Below are 19,109 nucleotides of genomic sequence, written 5' to 3' on the forward strand. Positions count from 1 at the left end.
AATTTGTAAGCTTTGTGTTTTTTTAATTTAAAATTAAAGATTTAAAAAACTTAAGAAACTTTATGATTGATTTTACCTCGGGTCTTAACAAATTTAAATATTCAAAAACTATACTCCGGGAATTATTTAAATAACCGTAAACCTTTTAGTCCCATTAAAACTTACTGTCAATTACCTCAAATTATATACCTTAAAAGAATAGACTTGGACTGTAACTGACCTCACCGGACAGCTATAAAAGTATACTCATTCACCTATGATAGTTTTTTATACTTTGTCTATAGTCCAACAAAATATTTTCGAGAGTTTGTGAATCGCAGAAACTCGGAAATAAAGTATTTTCTACCAGTTCCAAAAACAGATTATTCATCCATGGTTTTCCCTAGTAAGTATTTACTAGAAGTCAATATTTCCTCACAGATGACACACATTTGTTAGCTCTTGCTGCACATTGTCGCCCTGAGCACTTCCGACGTCAGCGATTACTGGAGGAGCAAAGTCGAACTTAGAAATCAGTTCGACATATGGTTGATCGGGTAAACTTCGTTGAAGGGGTATTGGATTTTGGTAAGGCATCGATCAATCGTGTGCTATTAAGGCAGGCTTGCACCTTGTGAAGTCAAAAAAATCAATTTTTTTTTTTGCAGTTTCGGATACATACATGTTTCAATTTTACTCTCCTAAAATCGAAAAGTCGAAATCTCTTGAATTACGAAAGTTATCGGCCGTTTGGTGGACCGGTGTCAAGCGCGTTGCCATTATAGTGAAAATTTTCAAACGCGTTTTTCTCGAAACCATGTTTTTCGAGTTGGCGGAAGTCGTACAAGCCGCAAAAATTGAGCAATCGTCATGAAATTTTTTATACATGTTCCTCAGAAGTATGTGCATGGTATAGACTAGGATCTTTTGAAAATATTAAAAATTGTTTATTTAAAAAAATAATGAGTAACGAAAAAATGAGGAAAAAACCGATTTTTTTTTCAAAAGCTCATAATTTTTGCATTTTTTATGTTTTTTCAATTATCCTAGTTCAAGCCATGCGATCAAGTGTACAGATTAAGAATATATTCGTTTTTTGCGTTTCAGATTATTTCTTAAAATTCCAAAAAATCCGCCATGAGGACGAGTTTTTCGCGGACATGCCGCCATTGTTGGGTACTCCCCCTCCCCCCTTCGCTTGGATCGCACTCAAAAAAATTGTGTAGCTTCAATAAACTGTACCCTACAACTGGCTAAAATTTTATTCCCACACCTACTATACTTTCCAAGAAATAAATTCCAGAAAAAAATCAGGTTTTGGGCGCCAACAAGGTGCAAGCCTGCCTTAATGTAGTGTAAATGTACTTTGTGCAGGTGTTTCTCCAATAAATAAAAATATCTTGTTACAGTTACTCACCTGTTAAACTACCTGATTTTCTCTAGATGTGTAAAGTTCAAATAAAATTATAATGGCTGAGTTAGAACATTTTATCAATAATAGCAGCTTATTATAATGGTCAGATCATCTTTCTATTGGTACCAGTGTGGAAAATACCAACAAAAAAAATTTCTCTCCGCTGGGGATTTCATCCTATCAACAAAAGTAGTGGAATATAAACATGATGTATACGTAACTTATCTTGCGATTAGTTAAGAGGGGCCTATATATAAATATTTTTAGCCTATTGGCATTGGCATAAGCCGATTAATGTCTTTTACTCATGTATTCAAATCTTGCGATAAGCGAACATAATACTATATACATATATATTTACGATATAGATGTTAGCTCAGCAATAATTCTTAAAGAATAAAGTCATGACTTCTGATCATGCTATTCGATTTGAAAACCTACTACAATTTGTAGAGTTTGGTTTATAGGCAATAAATCTCTGATTTTTTCAATCGGAACTAAAACTTTTATTTATTATTACCATTTCAATGGCAAGATTGTAGTTCAATAAAAAGAGATTTATGAAAATTGGAATGGAAATTTATTTTTATAAAGTTTAAGGAAAAGTCAATGTACCTTAAAAATATATTATAAATCATAATTCATAATTTTACTTATTTTGCGTAATCGTAAACTATTTTGAAATTGCCTATTCATACTTAACAATGTTTCAATATATCTTAAATCACTTTTTAAAAATTGTTTCAAGCAATTGCTTAACAGCTGTGGGGCTTGAGATAAGTTTGTTGATCGAATCGTTTGTTTATTTTTTTGTGTTGAAATAAATTGCAACTCGAACCTTTCACACTCATAACAAGCGACAGAATATTTTGAACGCATTTAAATGCTCATCAACAATAGCAAAACAGAAGCTCGATAAACCAGCTGATGCAGCACCAATAGCTTTATCAATAATAGCAAGAAAAAAATCAATTAATAAGCTGGTCAACTCAGTAACAAAAACGTAAAATCAATAACAACAAAAAGTCGAATACTTGAGCAAAATCGAAAACAAAGAACAGCAAAAAAAGTACGGGTTGACGACTACGTTAAAGCTTCGACAACAAATCGTATCAAGAATGCAGACTTTGCCCTATGACTACACTACAAGGCAGTAGTATAAAGCAGTAATTCTTACTTGCAAATACAGTGTTAAATGTTAAAGTAAAAAATAATATTTAATATAATATTTCATTAAAATTATTTATTCAACTTAGGGAATATTTTAAAAAACATAATAATTTTAGCTTATTAGTAGAACTGTGGATTTAAAAACTATAATAAATATAATAAAAATAGATATTGTTTGGTGCCACTTATTTTAAGAAAGGACATTATTAAATCAATATTATTTTAGATTAATACTTATCTTAAAGCCATCATTATTAAGAATCTCTCAAAATTTCATATGTTTTATTGTTTCACTCATTCGAGATTCTACTGTACTTGTATAAGAACACGTATAAGTCGATATTAGCAAGGGAGCAACAAAATGGTTTTGTGTTTGAGACATGAATTTCAAAACAAAGAGCCGAACACGTACCAATAATAACAATATGAAATGCAGCAACAAAAGCGGGTAACAATGATAACGGGTCGCAATACACGATCCCCGATCCGAATCAATGCCCCGAAGGTGTGAAAAGACGAAGATCGACCAACCGAAACCCCACCGCCCACTTGCTACCCACCCATTTCTGGATCTGAAAACAAAAAGAATATTTCTCAGTGAAATGAACCGAAAGAAAATACGACTGCCTACGCTGGCGGCGCTGCCATTGATAAGGATTATGAGCTGTGATTAGAATTCCTCGGTGATTGTTGTTGGCACCTCTCCATCCAGTAAAACACGAAACATTCGATAATAGCCCTAGAAGCAGAATACTTTTGGTAGCTGTTATCACTTAAGAAATTCATGGTGGACTTTAGTCGAAAGTAGTTTACATACCCTGTACGAAACTGAAAGTTTTAGGGTTGATATGGTTGGGTAAAGATATTTATTTTAAATTAAAATATATATACTTAAAAGTTACATAAATTAAATATCAGCTCTGCTTGTTACCTTTAAATAATTTTGAAAAATACCTTGAATTTCCAATAAAGCATTCTTATCAAAATCTACTATGTACTATTTCTAACGTAATATATATTTTATTTTAGCGGGTGAAGTGATTACAGGGTACCAGAAAGTGGTAATGGGCATAATCGTGATGCTTTATGAGTATTATGAGCGGCTTCATAAACAGTGCGCTGTTTCCGCTGTCAATAGGCTGGTATAACCTTTTTTTCGCTGTTAATTGATATTTATATTTCTTTTGACAAATTTGACTTTTTTATTACGTGCTGCGAGCGAAGTGGAGATGTAGCAAAGGTAAATTAGAGGTAAAGGTGATTTAAAGTAAGGTTCAAGACTCCAGACGCGTGTAAACATCACGATCAATGTCGAAACTACCCAAAACTCGGAACTGAGTTGAAAGTCGGATTTCAGGCCTAGACGGGGGTTCAATGGAGATGCCCGAGGGTTAAAGGCGTAAGGTGATTGACAGCCGAAATGATGACCTTTTTTTCTGATTTTGGTGTGTTTTTTGTTATTTTTGCTCTGTTCTGTTTTGAAGCTCATCGCCATTAGTCTAAAAGATAAGGGATAGGAATGGAAATGGAAGTTGAGTCAAGACGGCCGCGATCGCCTCTGCTGCAGCGCTACTTTATCGCCGACGTCGACGTCGTTGCTGTCGTTCGGCTGATATATAATATAGAAGTTAACTCACAAGGGTTTCCAAAGGCAAACCGAATTTCAGTTGACTCGAATCGCACGAGTCGCGAGGAAGCAAAACTAAATAACGCTGAAAAACTTTCAAAGAGTGAAAATCATTAGACTTCGCCTTAGGTAAATAAACAACATTAATACTCAGGATAATCGGGGAAGATTAGATTGTCCAAACAAATCGATTCAAAAGTGCTGGTGCTGCCAATTTACCCCGAATTAACCTGCAATTTTCGTCTGGCAATCAGTGATCAGTTAGACTAACATAGAACGCATTTTCCAAAATCCAACACGCAGGCCCCAACAAATAGAAAATGGCAACCGACACCACCGATATCACTAATGAGGCCTTTAACTTGCGCCTGGGCTATATGAAGCCGGAGACCGTGGAAATCGCCCGGGTGGAACTGCGGGAAACCGACGAAGTCAAGGCGGAGGCCATCATCAAGCTGCGGGAGCTGCTCAAGGCCACGCCCGAGTTGAACTACAAGGACGACGACGCCTTCCTCACAGTCTTCCTTCGCGTCTGCCACTTTTATCCCGAGGGAGCCTTGGAAAAGGTGCGTACCATTAAAGCAATCAGTGTAACGTGATAAAGTACAACAATTATAGGGATATTAGTATTTTATAAAAGTGAAAAGTGACTGGAAATCTGAAAAGAGAACTATTTATTTTCGAAGAGTAATGGATCCTGAGTCCTCATTTAATAACATTTTTATTTAAACGCAATCATGCTACTAAAATAATTTATTAAATTGCATAACACACGTTTAAGAAACTCCAAGCAAAATGTTTTAAAAATCATGAATCCTTTTTTGTGATCCAGCTTTAATAGAAAACTGCATTTTTAATATCTTCAAATCCGTTTTAAACACCTTAAAACTAATATAAAGTGTCAAAAATATCATTAATGCTTTATAACTTAGGGCTATAAATCTATACGGTAGTTTTTGTTTATCAATAAATCAATTCAATTTTATTATTATGTGAATCTTGTTAGAAAACAAGAGGGAAATAATAATTTCATGCTCACTTAATAATTAGCAATTTGTTTAATTTCTTAAAGCCTATTCTTTCTATCAATTTATCACTATTCCATTGTTATCAGCAGTCGACAATAATTTCCTCGCTTTGCATATGACTGCAGTTTATTTAGCATCTCGAACTCAAATTGAATCGTCCGCCTTAGAAACAAAATTCAATGGCTTTTGCTTATCAACACCGGCAACACAAGTGACTTGATATTTTGTTCAACGTTTGAGAGATTATCAAATGTTTAGAACGTCTCGTACAGTATTATCGCCAGCAAACATTCCCCACTTCAAATCTATTCAAACGGGGTCTATAACCTAAGTTCAAGCAAGTGCACAAGAAGTAATAAGCGAATAAATTAAAACACACATATATGAGAGTTTCAATGGAACAATAAAATTATTGAGTATTTAAATATAAATAAAAAATATAAAATAATACCAAAATCCTATATTTGGTTAACTTGCTAATAAAAAAGGACATATTTAATCGATATTCAAAGTTTTCAGTTATTACTTTATTACAAAAATTTTTGAGAGTATTTATAATCATTTTCCTTCATAATGCTAACATTTTATGAGAGTATTTATTACATTAAGCTATTCTTCATAATGTTAAAATTTTACAAAAACTCATTTTTTTTCAACTCGTTATTAAAATTAAGCACTATTTTATGAGAGTATTTATTATCATTAAAATATCCTCATAATGTTAACATAATGGTATGTAATAATTTATAAATTTATTGCAAATAACGTTCGCCTGAAAATTGCCACCTCATTTATAGTCCGGGTGAGATAATATATGGGATATTGTAAACTAAGAAACATGCGATCTGAAATAAAAGCCAACAACAAGATCGTTTACAGTCTGCTGATAACTTTTTGCTTTTGAACTCGCTGACCAGGCAGAGAAGCCCCTGATAAGCGGACCCGATTCCGATCAGATCGGATTCTCTTTATAAATGTAGAATGTACAATCACTTATATTTTGACTGAATCAGGCCATAAAAATCGAATGTCGTCCATTTTGTATTTATCATCATAGGAAGCCGCATAACTTATATGGCCATTTTATAGTTCTGGTCAACGGTCACTTACTTATCACCAATGGGTTTTAATATAACAATGTCACACTTGCCAACAGATGAAATACTTCCTTAAGGAATATGCGTCACAGGTGCAAAGATTTATCGTGGCAATTACACAATTTTATTTTAAAAGCAAAACATTGTCAGTTTTATTTGGTACTAACAACATTTTGTTTGTTGCTAAACGTTCTTTTTAATTACACTAGAGATCTTAAGTTTAAATTTTAGACTGTACTATACTCTATTTAACTACCATTAATAATACATTGCAATTTATCAACCATTAATAATTGTCCTTTATTTGTAGATGAAAACCACAGCAGCCTTCCGAAAGGATTATGCCCCTCTGATCCGAGGACTATTGGTTGAACAGGTCAAGGAGAAATTCGTGAAGGGCAGTGTGATCAATGTGCTGAGAAATTGCGATCAGAAGGGTCGTCGAGTCCTGATCGTGAACTGTGGCAAGCTTTGGGATCCCAGCGAGATTACCAGCGATGATATGTTTAGAATGCTATATATGGTCCATCTGGCCGCCCAATTGGAGGAGGAGACCCAAGTGAGGGGCGTGGTCTGCATCATGGACTTCGAAGGACTGTCCATGAAGCAGGTGAGGGCCCTGTCGCCGAGCTTCTCCAAGCGATTGCTCACATTCATCCAGGAAGCTATGCCCCTCCGCATGAAGGAGGTGCATTTCGTGAAGCAGCCGTTCATCTTTAACATGGTCTGGTCGCTATTTAAGCCATTCGTCAAGGAGAAGCTGAACAAGAGGGTGAGTAAATTTTTCATTAAAAATTTTCCTCCTGCCCTCAAAATTAGGCAACATATTGTCTCCACTAAATCGAGAACAAAGTAGACTCTTAAATTAATTTAAAAGTAACGATGACTCTTAAAAAACTACAAATAATTAATGTTAAAATATGAGGAATTTTCTTTCAAGAAAAATCATTTCAGAAATTAAATTAAAATTACATTGAGGCAGAGGCAAAAGCATTTAAAGAAAACTCCCTTAAAAATAAAAATGAATGTGCATTTCTCAGTATATGACGATACCACAGAATGAGATAAAAGTAATGAATGTACAATCATAGGTTGCTTTAAAAAAAGGACATATTACAATTTAACAAAAAAATTATAGAGGCATGAACTACTCAAATTTTTCATTTTATTTTTAATTTAAATAATTTATTTTCTTTTGCTTTTCTCCGACAGATGCACTTCCACGGCAGTGACATGAAGTCGCTGCAGAAGTTCCTCGATCCCTCCATCCTGCCCGCCAACTACAAGGGCGCTCTGCCCGCCATCGACTACGGCGGCGTTGAGTGGTTCCCCGCTTTGGAGAAGCAGGCCCAGTACGTGGCCGATTGGAGCCAGTTGGGCCCCGCCCAGTGGTGATTGCCCCATTCCAACTCTCCACGAAACCACCACATCCTACTGACATTAGCTTAACTTTATGCTTGTAAATACTTGCAACTTGTGTTTGCTTAGTTCGTAACATTTTGGCAATAAACTAGTAACATAATACTTTAAATCCCTGAGAAAATGCATATTTAATACGGATACTGATTTATGGGTGGTAACTTAAGAAGCAAAGATTCAAGTTGGACTAGTGGGAAGATATAAAATATATTCAAGTTCGTTTCTTCAAATAATTTTTTAATTATTTCAATCATAACTCAATAAAGGAGACATTTCCGACCCTATTGACCATATGGTACAGTTGACTGTCTGCTATACTGGCCGTTATGTTTTCGCGCTATGTAAAGCCATCAATATAAGACTCCAAGATTGAATTTTTTATATGTAAATTGATACATTTGGTTGTTTCAATGAATTATGTATATTAATAATGTTTTTTGTATTATATGATGGTTTTATATCATTTTATAAATATCCCTTAAGTTGATATAGCATCTATATCTATATAGCACCTATGGCAATCATTCTGGCTTCAATGGACGGTATTAAGTCAACGTTCGTTCTTTGTTTTTACAGAAGATTTCACTACTGAATATCTTTAAAACCTTGATCGTACCAACTTTTTCAATTCAAAATTTCAACTCCGCAATAATCAGACCAGTTTAAGCAACGCAAACATTCACCTTTTTTACAACGAGGAGATCATCCCATATTTAATTGATGCTCTTCCTTAATTTTCAAAGGGAGCAAGGCTCTACAAAAAACCCCCATCGACATTAAATTAAAACTCCAATTTATTTTATGAATTGGCTAGTTCATGTGAGTGTGTTTTAGGTTTATTCAACGCGTCTTTGGACTTTTAACTACCTTCATTTTCATACTCGATCATGATCAACATATGCGAACAAAGCATACAAAAAGATTTGCATATCAAACGGAAATTTACAGCTGTTTCAGTGAGTTAATTCGAATATCATTCAAGTATTTTGTGTTCTTTCTACAATCATGGCAACGATGGCGAACATTCACCAGCATTAACTACATCAAATATTACACAATTAAATTTCTATATATATATATATATGTGTGATAAAATGGTATGAGTTAAATCCAATTTAAAACTTTACAAATGTAACACCGATTAGAATCCACACATCCATTTCGACCGAAACTCCTCGCTTAAAGAGAGGTTGCTAATTTGGTTATCCTTATTTGTTTTTCGTTGGAGTCTCTAAAGGTGATGGGTCGTGCCAGTCCGTTTACAATACCATATTGGACGGATCCTCCACGTAGTCGCGGAAGTGCTGCAGCCACCTGGCAGCAACAGCCCCATCCACCACGCGATGATCAGCACTCAGGGTAACGGTCAGAACGTTGACCTCCTTGAAACTGAAATGTAATGAAGGTAGTCAATATATGTTTTGGAAAAGAAAAAAGAAAAACTCTTTATGTTATATAGCTTGTTTAAAAGTAAATAAAGAAGCTATTCAAAAAAAAAAAAAATTTCAGTTATGGAACTATAATATTTGACAGATTGGATAATAAAGCTCTTACATAACTGTAAATATCAGACAACTTATGTAAGAAACCGACCAAAATTTTTTTTTTTTAACACTTTCGTATTTTTTTGGGTTATTATATTTTACTGCTTTTTAATCTTACCCCTTTACACTGTCTGGATCCGCAACCAACTGTTTCGTTGTGGTGCCAATGGCGAGGATGCACGATTGAGGGGGATTAATCACGGCAGCAAACTGGTTCACACCTATAAAAGGATTAAATGTATATTAATAAATTCAAATCAGGTATCATAATCAAATCGCCTACCGAACATGCCCAGGTTGGACACCGAGATGGTGCCGCCCTGGAACTCATGAGGCTGCAGTTTGTTGTCGCGTGCCTTGGCTGCCAGCGCCTTGACATCCTTGGATATTTCCAAAACACCCTTGCGGTCGGCATTGAAGACAATCGGGGTGATCAGGCCCTTGTCTGTGGAGACGGCCACCGATACATCGACATCGTCATACTGCCGGATAACAGTGTCCATCCAGGCGGAGTTTGCCTCCGGAACCCTGAGACTGGCAATGGCGACGGCCTTGATAATGAAGTCGTTCACAGAAACGCGGGCGCCCTGTTTCTCGTACTTCTTGTTCACCTTCGCACGGAACTTCAAAAGCTGCAATTTAAGACACAGTTTTTACTTCACTTTTTCAATGCAAATTAAGGCTTATAAAAAAGACTCATTTAGAACATATTGAGGATGTTCCTACATACTTACGAAATAAAATTTAGTATTCCCATTAAAGCATTTTTATTTTGAATATTACAAATACTTTTGATTTTTAATTAAGATTCAGTCCAAATGGTTAAAAACCCGTGTCATGCCTAATCAAATGCATCAATTTTTAATCGTTTTTTAATTAGTATTTCGTTTAAATAGTTTACGACTGAGTAACAATGCGAATAAAATTCTAAATTCATTTGAACTGTTGGTGATTCAAAATGGGTCGCATTTGGCTTCAGATCTTTGTAATCCTGTATTTTATTTTAAAAGTACGTAATGGGCTGTCAAAACAGTATAAAAATCATAGGTGTGAATTGTGTTAAAGATTTCTTCCAGGTGGGAGTTTACAAACTGTAAATGTAATTCCACAGACAAGGACTTTGGAGAATTTGAATATTGCTATCTTAAATCGATAAATCGCACCTATAAATATTTATCTGCAAAATATTCATTAAAGAAAACTGTTACTGATGCAAAGGTAAGCATACGACAAAATTAACACGATTTAATATGGAGCTCTTCCTCTCTTTTAGGTCAATTTAGTATTGCAAAAACGGTTTAATGGCTATAAGCCATTTCTATATAACGTCACAGTTGACGCCTGCAAGTTTATGAAAAGTCCTAATACTTTCCCAATTAATAAATTCTTTTATGATTTTATTACTTCTTCCTCAAATATAAACCATTCCTGTCCGTATGACGTAAGTGCCATATTAATATGACATATACCAAATAATAAATATTATTTTTTTTTTTCAGCATGACATTATTTTCGACAAGTTAAGCACAAATATTGTAAATAATCAAATTACAAAGATTCTACCTTTTCCAGAAGGGGATTATCTTTTGGAAATTAATTGGTTTGCCTACAATATTCATCGGGCTGTTCAAAAATTCTATGGCACACTCTCTTAATTAAAAATGCACATCATTACCTTATAAAAAAGTTGTTGGGAAAAAAAAATAACAAGATAATTCATGATTTAATATTTTTGTTATGCACTAAAATATCAAATAAATTCAGTTGAAATAAAAATGTAAAGGTTATAAGGCTTCTTAAATATGAAACAATAAATACAAAAATTGCAAGGAACAATTTCTACGCATTTCTAATAGATAAAGCAATCACTCACCTTATCCACTTGGCATTGCACGGTGACGTAGTAGTGAGGCAGTTGGGTCTTGGACTCCAGAAGGCGCTTGGCGATAACAGCCCGCATGTTGGTCACAGGGATGTCCTCGAACCGAGCTCCGGCTGCCCTCGGAGCCTTGGCAGGAGCCGCAGCAGCTGGCTTGGCTGCCGCAGACTGGCCTGCAAGATCACCAGATTTAATTGAGCCATGGACTCCACTGCCCTTGCCTGCACACAAAAGCCGCGGATTAGTAACAGAACATTTGGACTGGGGCGATAAATGGAAAGGTGTGGGTTTTTTTTGGATTGTGTGATAGGAAAGTTTTTCATGCCAGAAACAAAACTAGCTAAAAACCATTTAACCTATTATAAATATTCTAAAAAAATGCAATCCAATAAAGCTTATTTCATTAAATGTTGAAATATTGTATCTATACTATTGTAGACTTTGCAACGCGTTTTGTTTTAGATAAGAATTTCGAAATATACAATTTTTAAAGCTATAAAATAAATAATTATAAAGCATTATAAAAACTAACTGTTTTAAGTGACAAAAACCTTCATACCTTTTCCTTTCTACAACTTTATAAAAAAAATGTTCCTAGTTAAAAAAAGCTTGAACAACTATTTCTATCCGAGTATGCTGATACTATCTTAACATTACAGATAAAACTATTCTAATAGACCTTGCATTTAAAGACCTGAATACTTCCAAATTCAGTAATGGATTGCGATGGTTTTAGTCAGGCAGTGCATGCAGAACGATATCGGACGGGATAAATAGAATAGAGTGGCATTAGTTGGGATTGAACAACCTTGTAAACGCAGCTGTTGTGCCTCGGCTAGTCGCTTGGCCATCGGGCTGGCATACACACGGCCTGTACCTGCTGCAGCTGGAGCAGCGGCTGGAGCTGGGGCGGGGACGGCTGCTACTGGAGCCGGAGCAGGTGGTGGTGGTGCTGCTGCAGCTGCTGGCGCTGGAGCGGCTGCCGGAGCAGCTGGTGGTGCGGCGGATGGGTCGTCCTTGAAATTCGCAAAGGCCGCTACGCTGCCCTGGTCCGGAACAATAATGCAAAGCAGTTGGCCGACGGGCACGTCCTTGGTGCCACCCTGGATGAGGATCTTGGCCAGATAGCCTTCCTCGGGCGTCTCGAAGCCCATCGTGGCCTTGTCGGTCTCGATTTCGCACAGCAGATCACCTGAAATTGGATTTTCATATAATTATTCATGGGATTCCGGCATTGGTGAGTCCGGCCTACCCACCTTCGTTGAGTTGGTCACCCTCCTTCTTCTCCCAGCTGACAATCGATCCGCGCTCCATGGTGGGCGATAGGGCGGGCAGCGGCACCCTGATGTGTTCGGGGAGGCTGGAATAGGCACGGGCAAAGTTGTAGCTCCATCCGGCCAAGGGTTGGCTAGTGGTAAGTTTGGACCTGTAAGATATTAAGGAGGTTAGTTCTAAGTAATGTTATTTTTTGAGAAGGCCATTCTTCAAATAGGTCGCAAATCGTTTATGCTGCTGTCTTTTGAAATTATAAGGAGTAGTAAATTAAGAGCATTTAATTATTAAATAAATGGATCACGTTTTGGGATTTGGAATGTTTGTGATTTTTAAAGCAATATATAGATTTGAAAGAACTTCAGTGTAATTTATATATTCAGAATGGCTAGAGTATTTTTACAAAGTTGTAAAATGTTTAGTTAACTATATGTAGTACTAAATCAGAGGAGAAAATAAATTCCCTAAAGTTGGATATTTATCAATATTGAATGACTTATGAAACAGGTGATACAACAAATATGAATAAAAATGTAAGATGATTTTACAAATATAATATTTTATTTAAAATAAATTAAAATATTACTTTAACAATCAAAAATTGAAGGTGTTACTATGGTTTCCTACTAGCTAGATGGCTAATTTGACGTGATAGAAATAATTTAATAAGTTTCGAACGGTTAATTTATGGCCGCTCAGTCAGCTGATTATTTGTTGTTGTTTACGTACCCACACTTCTGTACTAAATATATAGAAGGCTAAGTCCCGCACTCACCAGATGTAAACAAAAGCCCCGAAAAAGTGACCTATTAAATCATTAAACGGAATTTTCCTGCTTATCAGCCAGCCGAAACACTATCACGCATCATGCGATATATGGAAGCGTGTATATGACCTTGGCCATAAATCCAATCAGCAGGGGAACACGCACCACACACGCAAAAAATATATGTGTGTATATGGGGTTTGCGAGATCGATGCTAAATACTTGGACACGGGGCTGTCAATCATCGCCCCCTGAGCACCCCAAAAATGAACCCACATACAATCTCGCTGCAGTCTACGCATTTTGCAATATTACACAACCATTTCTAACCTCAACGAAAGAGGGGAGATATGTACCGATTTTTTACCTAATATTTTGGAGATTCCGGGAGTTGATCAGCTGGCAGCTGAGGGCGCGCACTCCGACATTTCCGGCCGATCGGCGGATATAGGTGGCGTTATTCGATCGCAGGAGCACGGAGCGAAGGGCCCCAATTTCGTTTCGTGTTGTTGCAAGGGAGCGCAGCATTTTCGTCCTTTTTCGTTAGTCTCCCCGTAAAATCCTGTTCCAAATCCTGCGTGGGTGTAATGGGTCTTTCGGCGGCGCGTCGGTTGAAATTTTGACTGGCGAAACGAGTCGAAAAACGGCAAAGTCGAGAATTTACAAAATTGTTATGCCGATAACCTTAAGGAGGTCAGTGTGAACGCAGCCGGAACGCCAAAAAATACCACACACTTCGCGGTGCTTAAATACAAAAACATAATATGAAAATATTAGACTTAAAAAAATAACAATAAATGGTTGACAAAGCAGTCAAAGTATATAGGGAATAAGGATTTCCTGTGCATATTGAAGGGATTTCAACCCAAATTATCTTTTTCAATGACCGCTACGTATTATTGGTCACTCTTTTTCATCGCATAGTGCGGAGCACTAATAACGATAACTTTTCGATTGTTTTTTATGTACTGTTCAAACTGAATTAATTCCTAAGAAAAAGCTTAAATTAAGATAATTGTAATTTTAATTAAGATTTCCTTTTTTAGAATAAATTATTTACTTAATACACACTCCAGATCGGTAAAACAAAAGAGATTAGTCTGTGCTAGCATTGAGCTTAATGATGTATAAATTAAATTTTAATCAATAGAAAACCCTTTATATATGGTCAAAATAAAATGACATTATCGTTGACTGGCGATTTGTTATTATTTGTTACAGTCCGTAAACAATCTATTTTTATATGTAGCTCACTACCTGTTTGAAAATCTGAGAAGGGGGTTAAAAATTAAACAGATTAAAAGACTGTTATTTAATCTATGATTATTTGGGCCATTTGCAGCAAATTTATAAAAATTTATTAAGTGCACTTTACATTTATTAAGGCATTAAATTATTTACTCATTTTTTGCATCTACAATTACCTTAAATTTACACTTAAAAATATATTTTACAAATATATTAATTTTGATGGTTTTTACGGTTTGTTAGTTCTAAGTTCATTTTTGATTATTTATCAAACACAATCTCTTCATTCATTTTTAAGAGTATTTTATGACTTAAAAAACGTATTCAGACGAATATTTTTAAGCTGCTAATTTAAATTTTTCTCCGCTAAAAGCCAAAACCCAGAAAAATAAAACATATTTTTTAAGCAAATCTATTTATTTTTAATAATTATATTAAAATACATATTTGGGCCACACTTCCTAAACGTTTTTCTTAAACTAAGAAAATTGTGAGTTATTATTAAATTTTTAATCATTTGTATTTCAAATTTCGCTAAGCTTTAAATAACTTTTGTAGGACTTTTTCGTATGCAAATCGCCTCATATTGAGTGTACTTCAACATGTGCCGGGTTACTTGCCACACCAGAGCACCTGATGAAGTACAATAGACATGGGAGACAGTTGATACACATGGGATCTGTTTCGAGGACTCGACTGGAAATGAAGATATATGTCTGGCACCACGCGCGCTACTTCAGGTACCTGACTGTATATGAAAAAACCAGCCCCGGTCACTGATTAGCGCGCAAGGTAGGAGACTTTTCAGCTGGGGAACATCATATATACTGGAGCTGGAGTTGAAGATGTAGATATAAAACCAAGCCCAGTCAGGTTTTTTTTCCTTTTTTTTGTTTTGCGGTTCCCGAGACAGATGTTTGGCCGCCTGGCAACAAAACTGCAGCAAATGGCGACCCCCTTTGTTTTGGGTTGGGTGAGGGGTACGAGAGATGACCTTGCCTGGTGTCTTTTAGGTCCCCGCTTTAGGGTTAACGATCTCTGTGAGCTTTTGTAGTTGTCCGCGCTGATGATGACGCCATGCGAATTTTATGCAATAACAATGCCAAAATTAGTCATATGTGAGTGGAGAACTGGAACCAGATGCGTTTGTTGTATCTAGAGAACAATTTAAGGGGAACTATTCGGTTTTTTGAAACTAAAACTTTTTAGATATTGAAATTGATATTTTTCCTTTCACATTATGGTTTTTACCAACTTTTGCAAAGGGAGCTGTTATTTCATTTTCCTGGCCCCTCTTCGGGGACGCCTGTCTCGGACTGGAACATGGAGTGCTAATGACCACATAGGACGTGACGTCATCTGGCGGCGAATTATTACATTTCATTCAGCAAATTCTCTTTTTGCTGGCGGTTTTCGTCTGACAGACCCTTGATATTCTATATTTGAAACGCTGTAAAGAGACAAGCAAAAAGAAATGAATAGCCGAAGCAGAAGACGCAAAAAATGAGCATAAAAATGTGCGAGAAGAGAAGTTGCAAATGAAAAAAAGAACCGGCGTTTTAAGCTCTCTCGCTCTCTCTGTTACTAACCGCAGCTACGTACGTGCGTGATCACTCACACACACTCTGGCACACACATATGGCTGAGACACACACGTGCCTTCTATACATTCGCGAATTCTCCTTTATCTTTGCCTGTGTGGGTATATACATTTTTGCAAAAGTATTTTTTAACTACCTTTTCGGTTGTCTTGTTTTTTTTACAGCACGCTTCATAAACCTGCGATCGCTAACAGCTTTGGACTGTGAATAATGGGCAAATATCTGCGCTACAGCCGTAAATTTATGTATATATATTTGCGTATATATGTGCAGTATATAAATGAGCAGCCATTGCTTGGGTGGGGCATTCCTAACCTCAAAAATTGTCTTCGTTAGTTAATGTGTGTGAGTCTCTGTCTGTCTGGCTGTGTGTAGGTGTCTCTTCTCTCTTTTTCTGCAGCAAAAATTGCAGCACATGCTTTTTTTCTAGCCAAGCCACCGATTTTTTGTTGTTGCCCTTAACCCTGAGAAAAAAATGGAAATCCCCTGCTCAATATTCGATCACTTTATCACACACACTACCATAAAATGAGCTTTGCCTGGGTTAAAAAATATCTAAAATTAATATTTGAGCGACACAAAATGTTCCCCACCACACACAAAAAAAAGTACGAATGTATGGGTTAGAATGGAAATATGTGAAATCATGTGGTCGCCATTTGCGTCATTTTTTCTCGTAGTGTAGCGAAAAAAGCTGCCTTGTGATATCAAAATGCTAAAAATAAACCTCGCTCTTTTTCTGGCCGTCTCTTTGTGTTCTTCGTATGTTCTTTTATTTCCTTTTGGTAGAAAAACCCAGAAGCTCCAGAAACCACGTTGATGTATCGCCTTCTCTTTCGCTCGAATTTCACAATATGTTTCAGTTCCGTTCAGCGTTTTTTTTGCGAGTGACAACTTCCGTTGCATTTTTCCTTTGCTTTGCTCACACACACACGCACAAACACACTCACACACGCGCGCGGTAACTAAATTTTCAGTGAATATTATTTCTTAAACGCCTTCGCTCTCTTTTCCTCCCACGTTGTTGTCTCCCATTTGGTGCGAAACGAACGACTGTGCCAAAGCCCAGAAATTGTCTGGCCTTTTATTTTATACGGCTATGGCCCGGCCGACTCGATTGCGATTTTCCTTGCCCACAGAGATAAACCGAAAGTCGGCGAAAGGCCAAAGAGGCGAAAAGAGTGGCGAACCGCGTTAGCCGGCTGTTGCCGATCAAATGCTCAGAGTCTCCGGCAAATCAAGAGCCAAATGCGCGAATTTTATTCGCAGACACCGCCGACGTCGACGCCGCCAGACGCAGCGACTGCGGCAGAAGCGCTCTCTTTCGCCCCTGCTGTTGCCGTTTCTCTCGCACAGTGGCGCCGCCACCGAAATGAGGGGGTGGCGCAAAAAAGGGGGACGTCGCTTCGTCGAGACACTGCTGCTGCTGCTTCCTGCTTCCTCTTCCTCACCCACATGCACATGCACTCACACAGACAGAATATGCAAGTGCATATGGGGGTACAGTGGACACTAGATACAGTGAAAGTTAAAACATTTAAAAAGGCTAAAACGGATCAGTGTTAAACAAATTTTACCTGCAGGTAAAATTTTAAATTTTGGAAATCATGATCTGAATTCAATTCAACAAATTTAAATAATAATGGTATTTATAAACCATTTTTAGGCCATTGAAAAGAAATTATGGCATACTTTTTGGTGTCTTAAGAAACATGCGTGACATTTCGCCAGATAGTTTTTTAATTTCATGCAAGGGAAATTTTAAAGTGTTTGTTTGAGCTTCCAAGTTTGGATTAACACAAGCTAGGGCAGATTTGTTATTATTGAGCAAGTGTACTCTTTATTTAAAATCTACTGTATATACATTTGGCAGCCTTCATTCGAGTTCCTTTGTTATAAAGCTGCACCACCATTAAACAGACTGCAACATAAAGCTCTGCACAGTGGGCAGTTGAAGCACGGAAGGAACATAATATGAACACGATTTTTTTTATAATCAGTAAATACATCATTTATTAGTGGGGATATCTGGAAAACACTAATAAACAAAAAGTTAATGTTATCAGAAATTGCCCTATTTATCATTATTAGTTTTGATTTGAAAGTAAGTAAAAGTGAGATGTCTGGAAATCACTGATAAATTAAAGGTTAATGTTATTAAAATATGTTTGGGATTTTCCGAAAGTAAGTAAAATTCTGTAGATGTACATACATATTTAAAATGTTTTACTGCAAAGATAGGCTTTATTGAGGTGACACATAAAATGAGGCCATCAAAATCCTTTCTGACTAAATTTTGATTTGGTGTTTAATCTTTTGTTTTTACTTTTATCTTTACCTTCTTGGAATTATTGTGATACAATTTTATAATAAAAAGACTCTCGCAATGTTTTTATTAACAGCAATGAATTTGTCATAGGTTCGTACTAACTACTAGTAAGTTTGGGATTCCTAGTCAGGAAATTACGTTTCTTTTTTTGTTTTTTTTAGAATGATTTAAATTGATTCATACTTTCCCAGAAATGTAAGTCTTCAATATCTTTTTGTTTTTGGGAATTGTGGTAAGAATTGGAGAAATAGGGTATTCGTTTTTTACTGTAAAACTTTTTTTTTTTATTCCATCAGTGGCATTTTCCGAAATTCATCAGGATGTGTGTGCTGAACTCGTTATTTGGGATCCAAAATGTTTATTATTAAGCTAACAATTAATTGCCCACTGTGCTCTCTTCTGCCTTTTGGGGCCGCTCTCTTTCTCCGGTGCTCTCTGTCGCTCTGCAACGCTGCTGCCCCCGTTGCATATGTATTCTTTTTTGCTGCACCCCGCCACCCCGCGCCCAATCGACTCCTGTCTGGTGTGCCCAACTCTCACCATGCCTCTTCCCTGCCCCTCTCACCTGTCTCTCTGGGCGAAACGACAATGTCAATGCGCTCGTTTGTATGTGTATTTTGCCAAGTTGCCACACACACACCCTCTCCACCTTGACTCACCTCTCTTCCTTCTTGGGGTCTTCGGTTTCTCCATGATTCATCTTAATCTCAAGGCAAGTCTTTGATCGTAAACCAAG

At 36.6% G+C, this 19,109-nt stretch overlaps 2 protein-coding genes across 2 annotated transcripts; one reads left to right on the forward strand and one right to left on the reverse strand.

Annotated features, from left to right (window-relative positions):
* Positions 1 to 4,201: 4,201 nt before the first annotated feature.
* Positions 4,202 to 7,846, forward strand: LOC108048231 (retinaldehyde-binding protein 1). The gene is made up of 4 exons (XM_044459687.1): positions 4,202 to 4,319; positions 4,494 to 4,756; positions 6,626 to 7,087; positions 7,528 to 7,846. The coding sequence occupies exons 2-4, from the start codon at positions 4,511 to 4,513 to the stop codon at positions 7,708 to 7,710; spliced, it is 891 nt and encodes a 296-aa protein (XP_044315622.1). The 5' UTR covers positions 4,202 to 4,319; positions 4,494 to 4,510; the 3' UTR covers positions 7,711 to 7,846.
* A 681-nt stretch (positions 7,847 to 8,527) lies between these two features.
* Positions 8,528 to 13,917, reverse strand: LOC108053414 (dihydrolipoyllysine-residue acetyltransferase component of pyruvate dehydrogenase complex, mitochondrial). The gene is made up of 7 exons (XM_044460135.1): positions 13,563 to 13,917; positions 12,414 to 12,583; positions 11,966 to 12,349; positions 11,152 to 11,378; positions 9,562 to 9,910; positions 9,397 to 9,499; positions 8,528 to 9,123 (listed from the first exon to the last, which is right to left on the reverse strand). Exons 1-7 carry the CDS (start codon positions 13,721 to 13,723, stop codon positions 8,994 to 8,996), a joined length of 1,524 nt encoding a protein of 507 aa, XP_044316070.1. The 5' UTR covers positions 13,724 to 13,917; the 3' UTR covers positions 8,528 to 8,993.
* Between the last annotated feature and the right edge of the window lie 5,192 nt (positions 13,918 to 19,109).

Source organism: Drosophila rhopaloa, unplaced genomic scaffold (genome assembly GCF_018152115.1).
Source record: "Drosophila rhopaloa isolate 14029-0021.01 unplaced genomic scaffold, ASM1815211v1 contig_2, whole genome shotgun sequence".
In the NCBI taxonomy this organism is placed as follows: domain Eukaryota; kingdom Metazoa; phylum Arthropoda; class Insecta; order Diptera; family Drosophilidae; genus Drosophila; species Drosophila rhopaloa.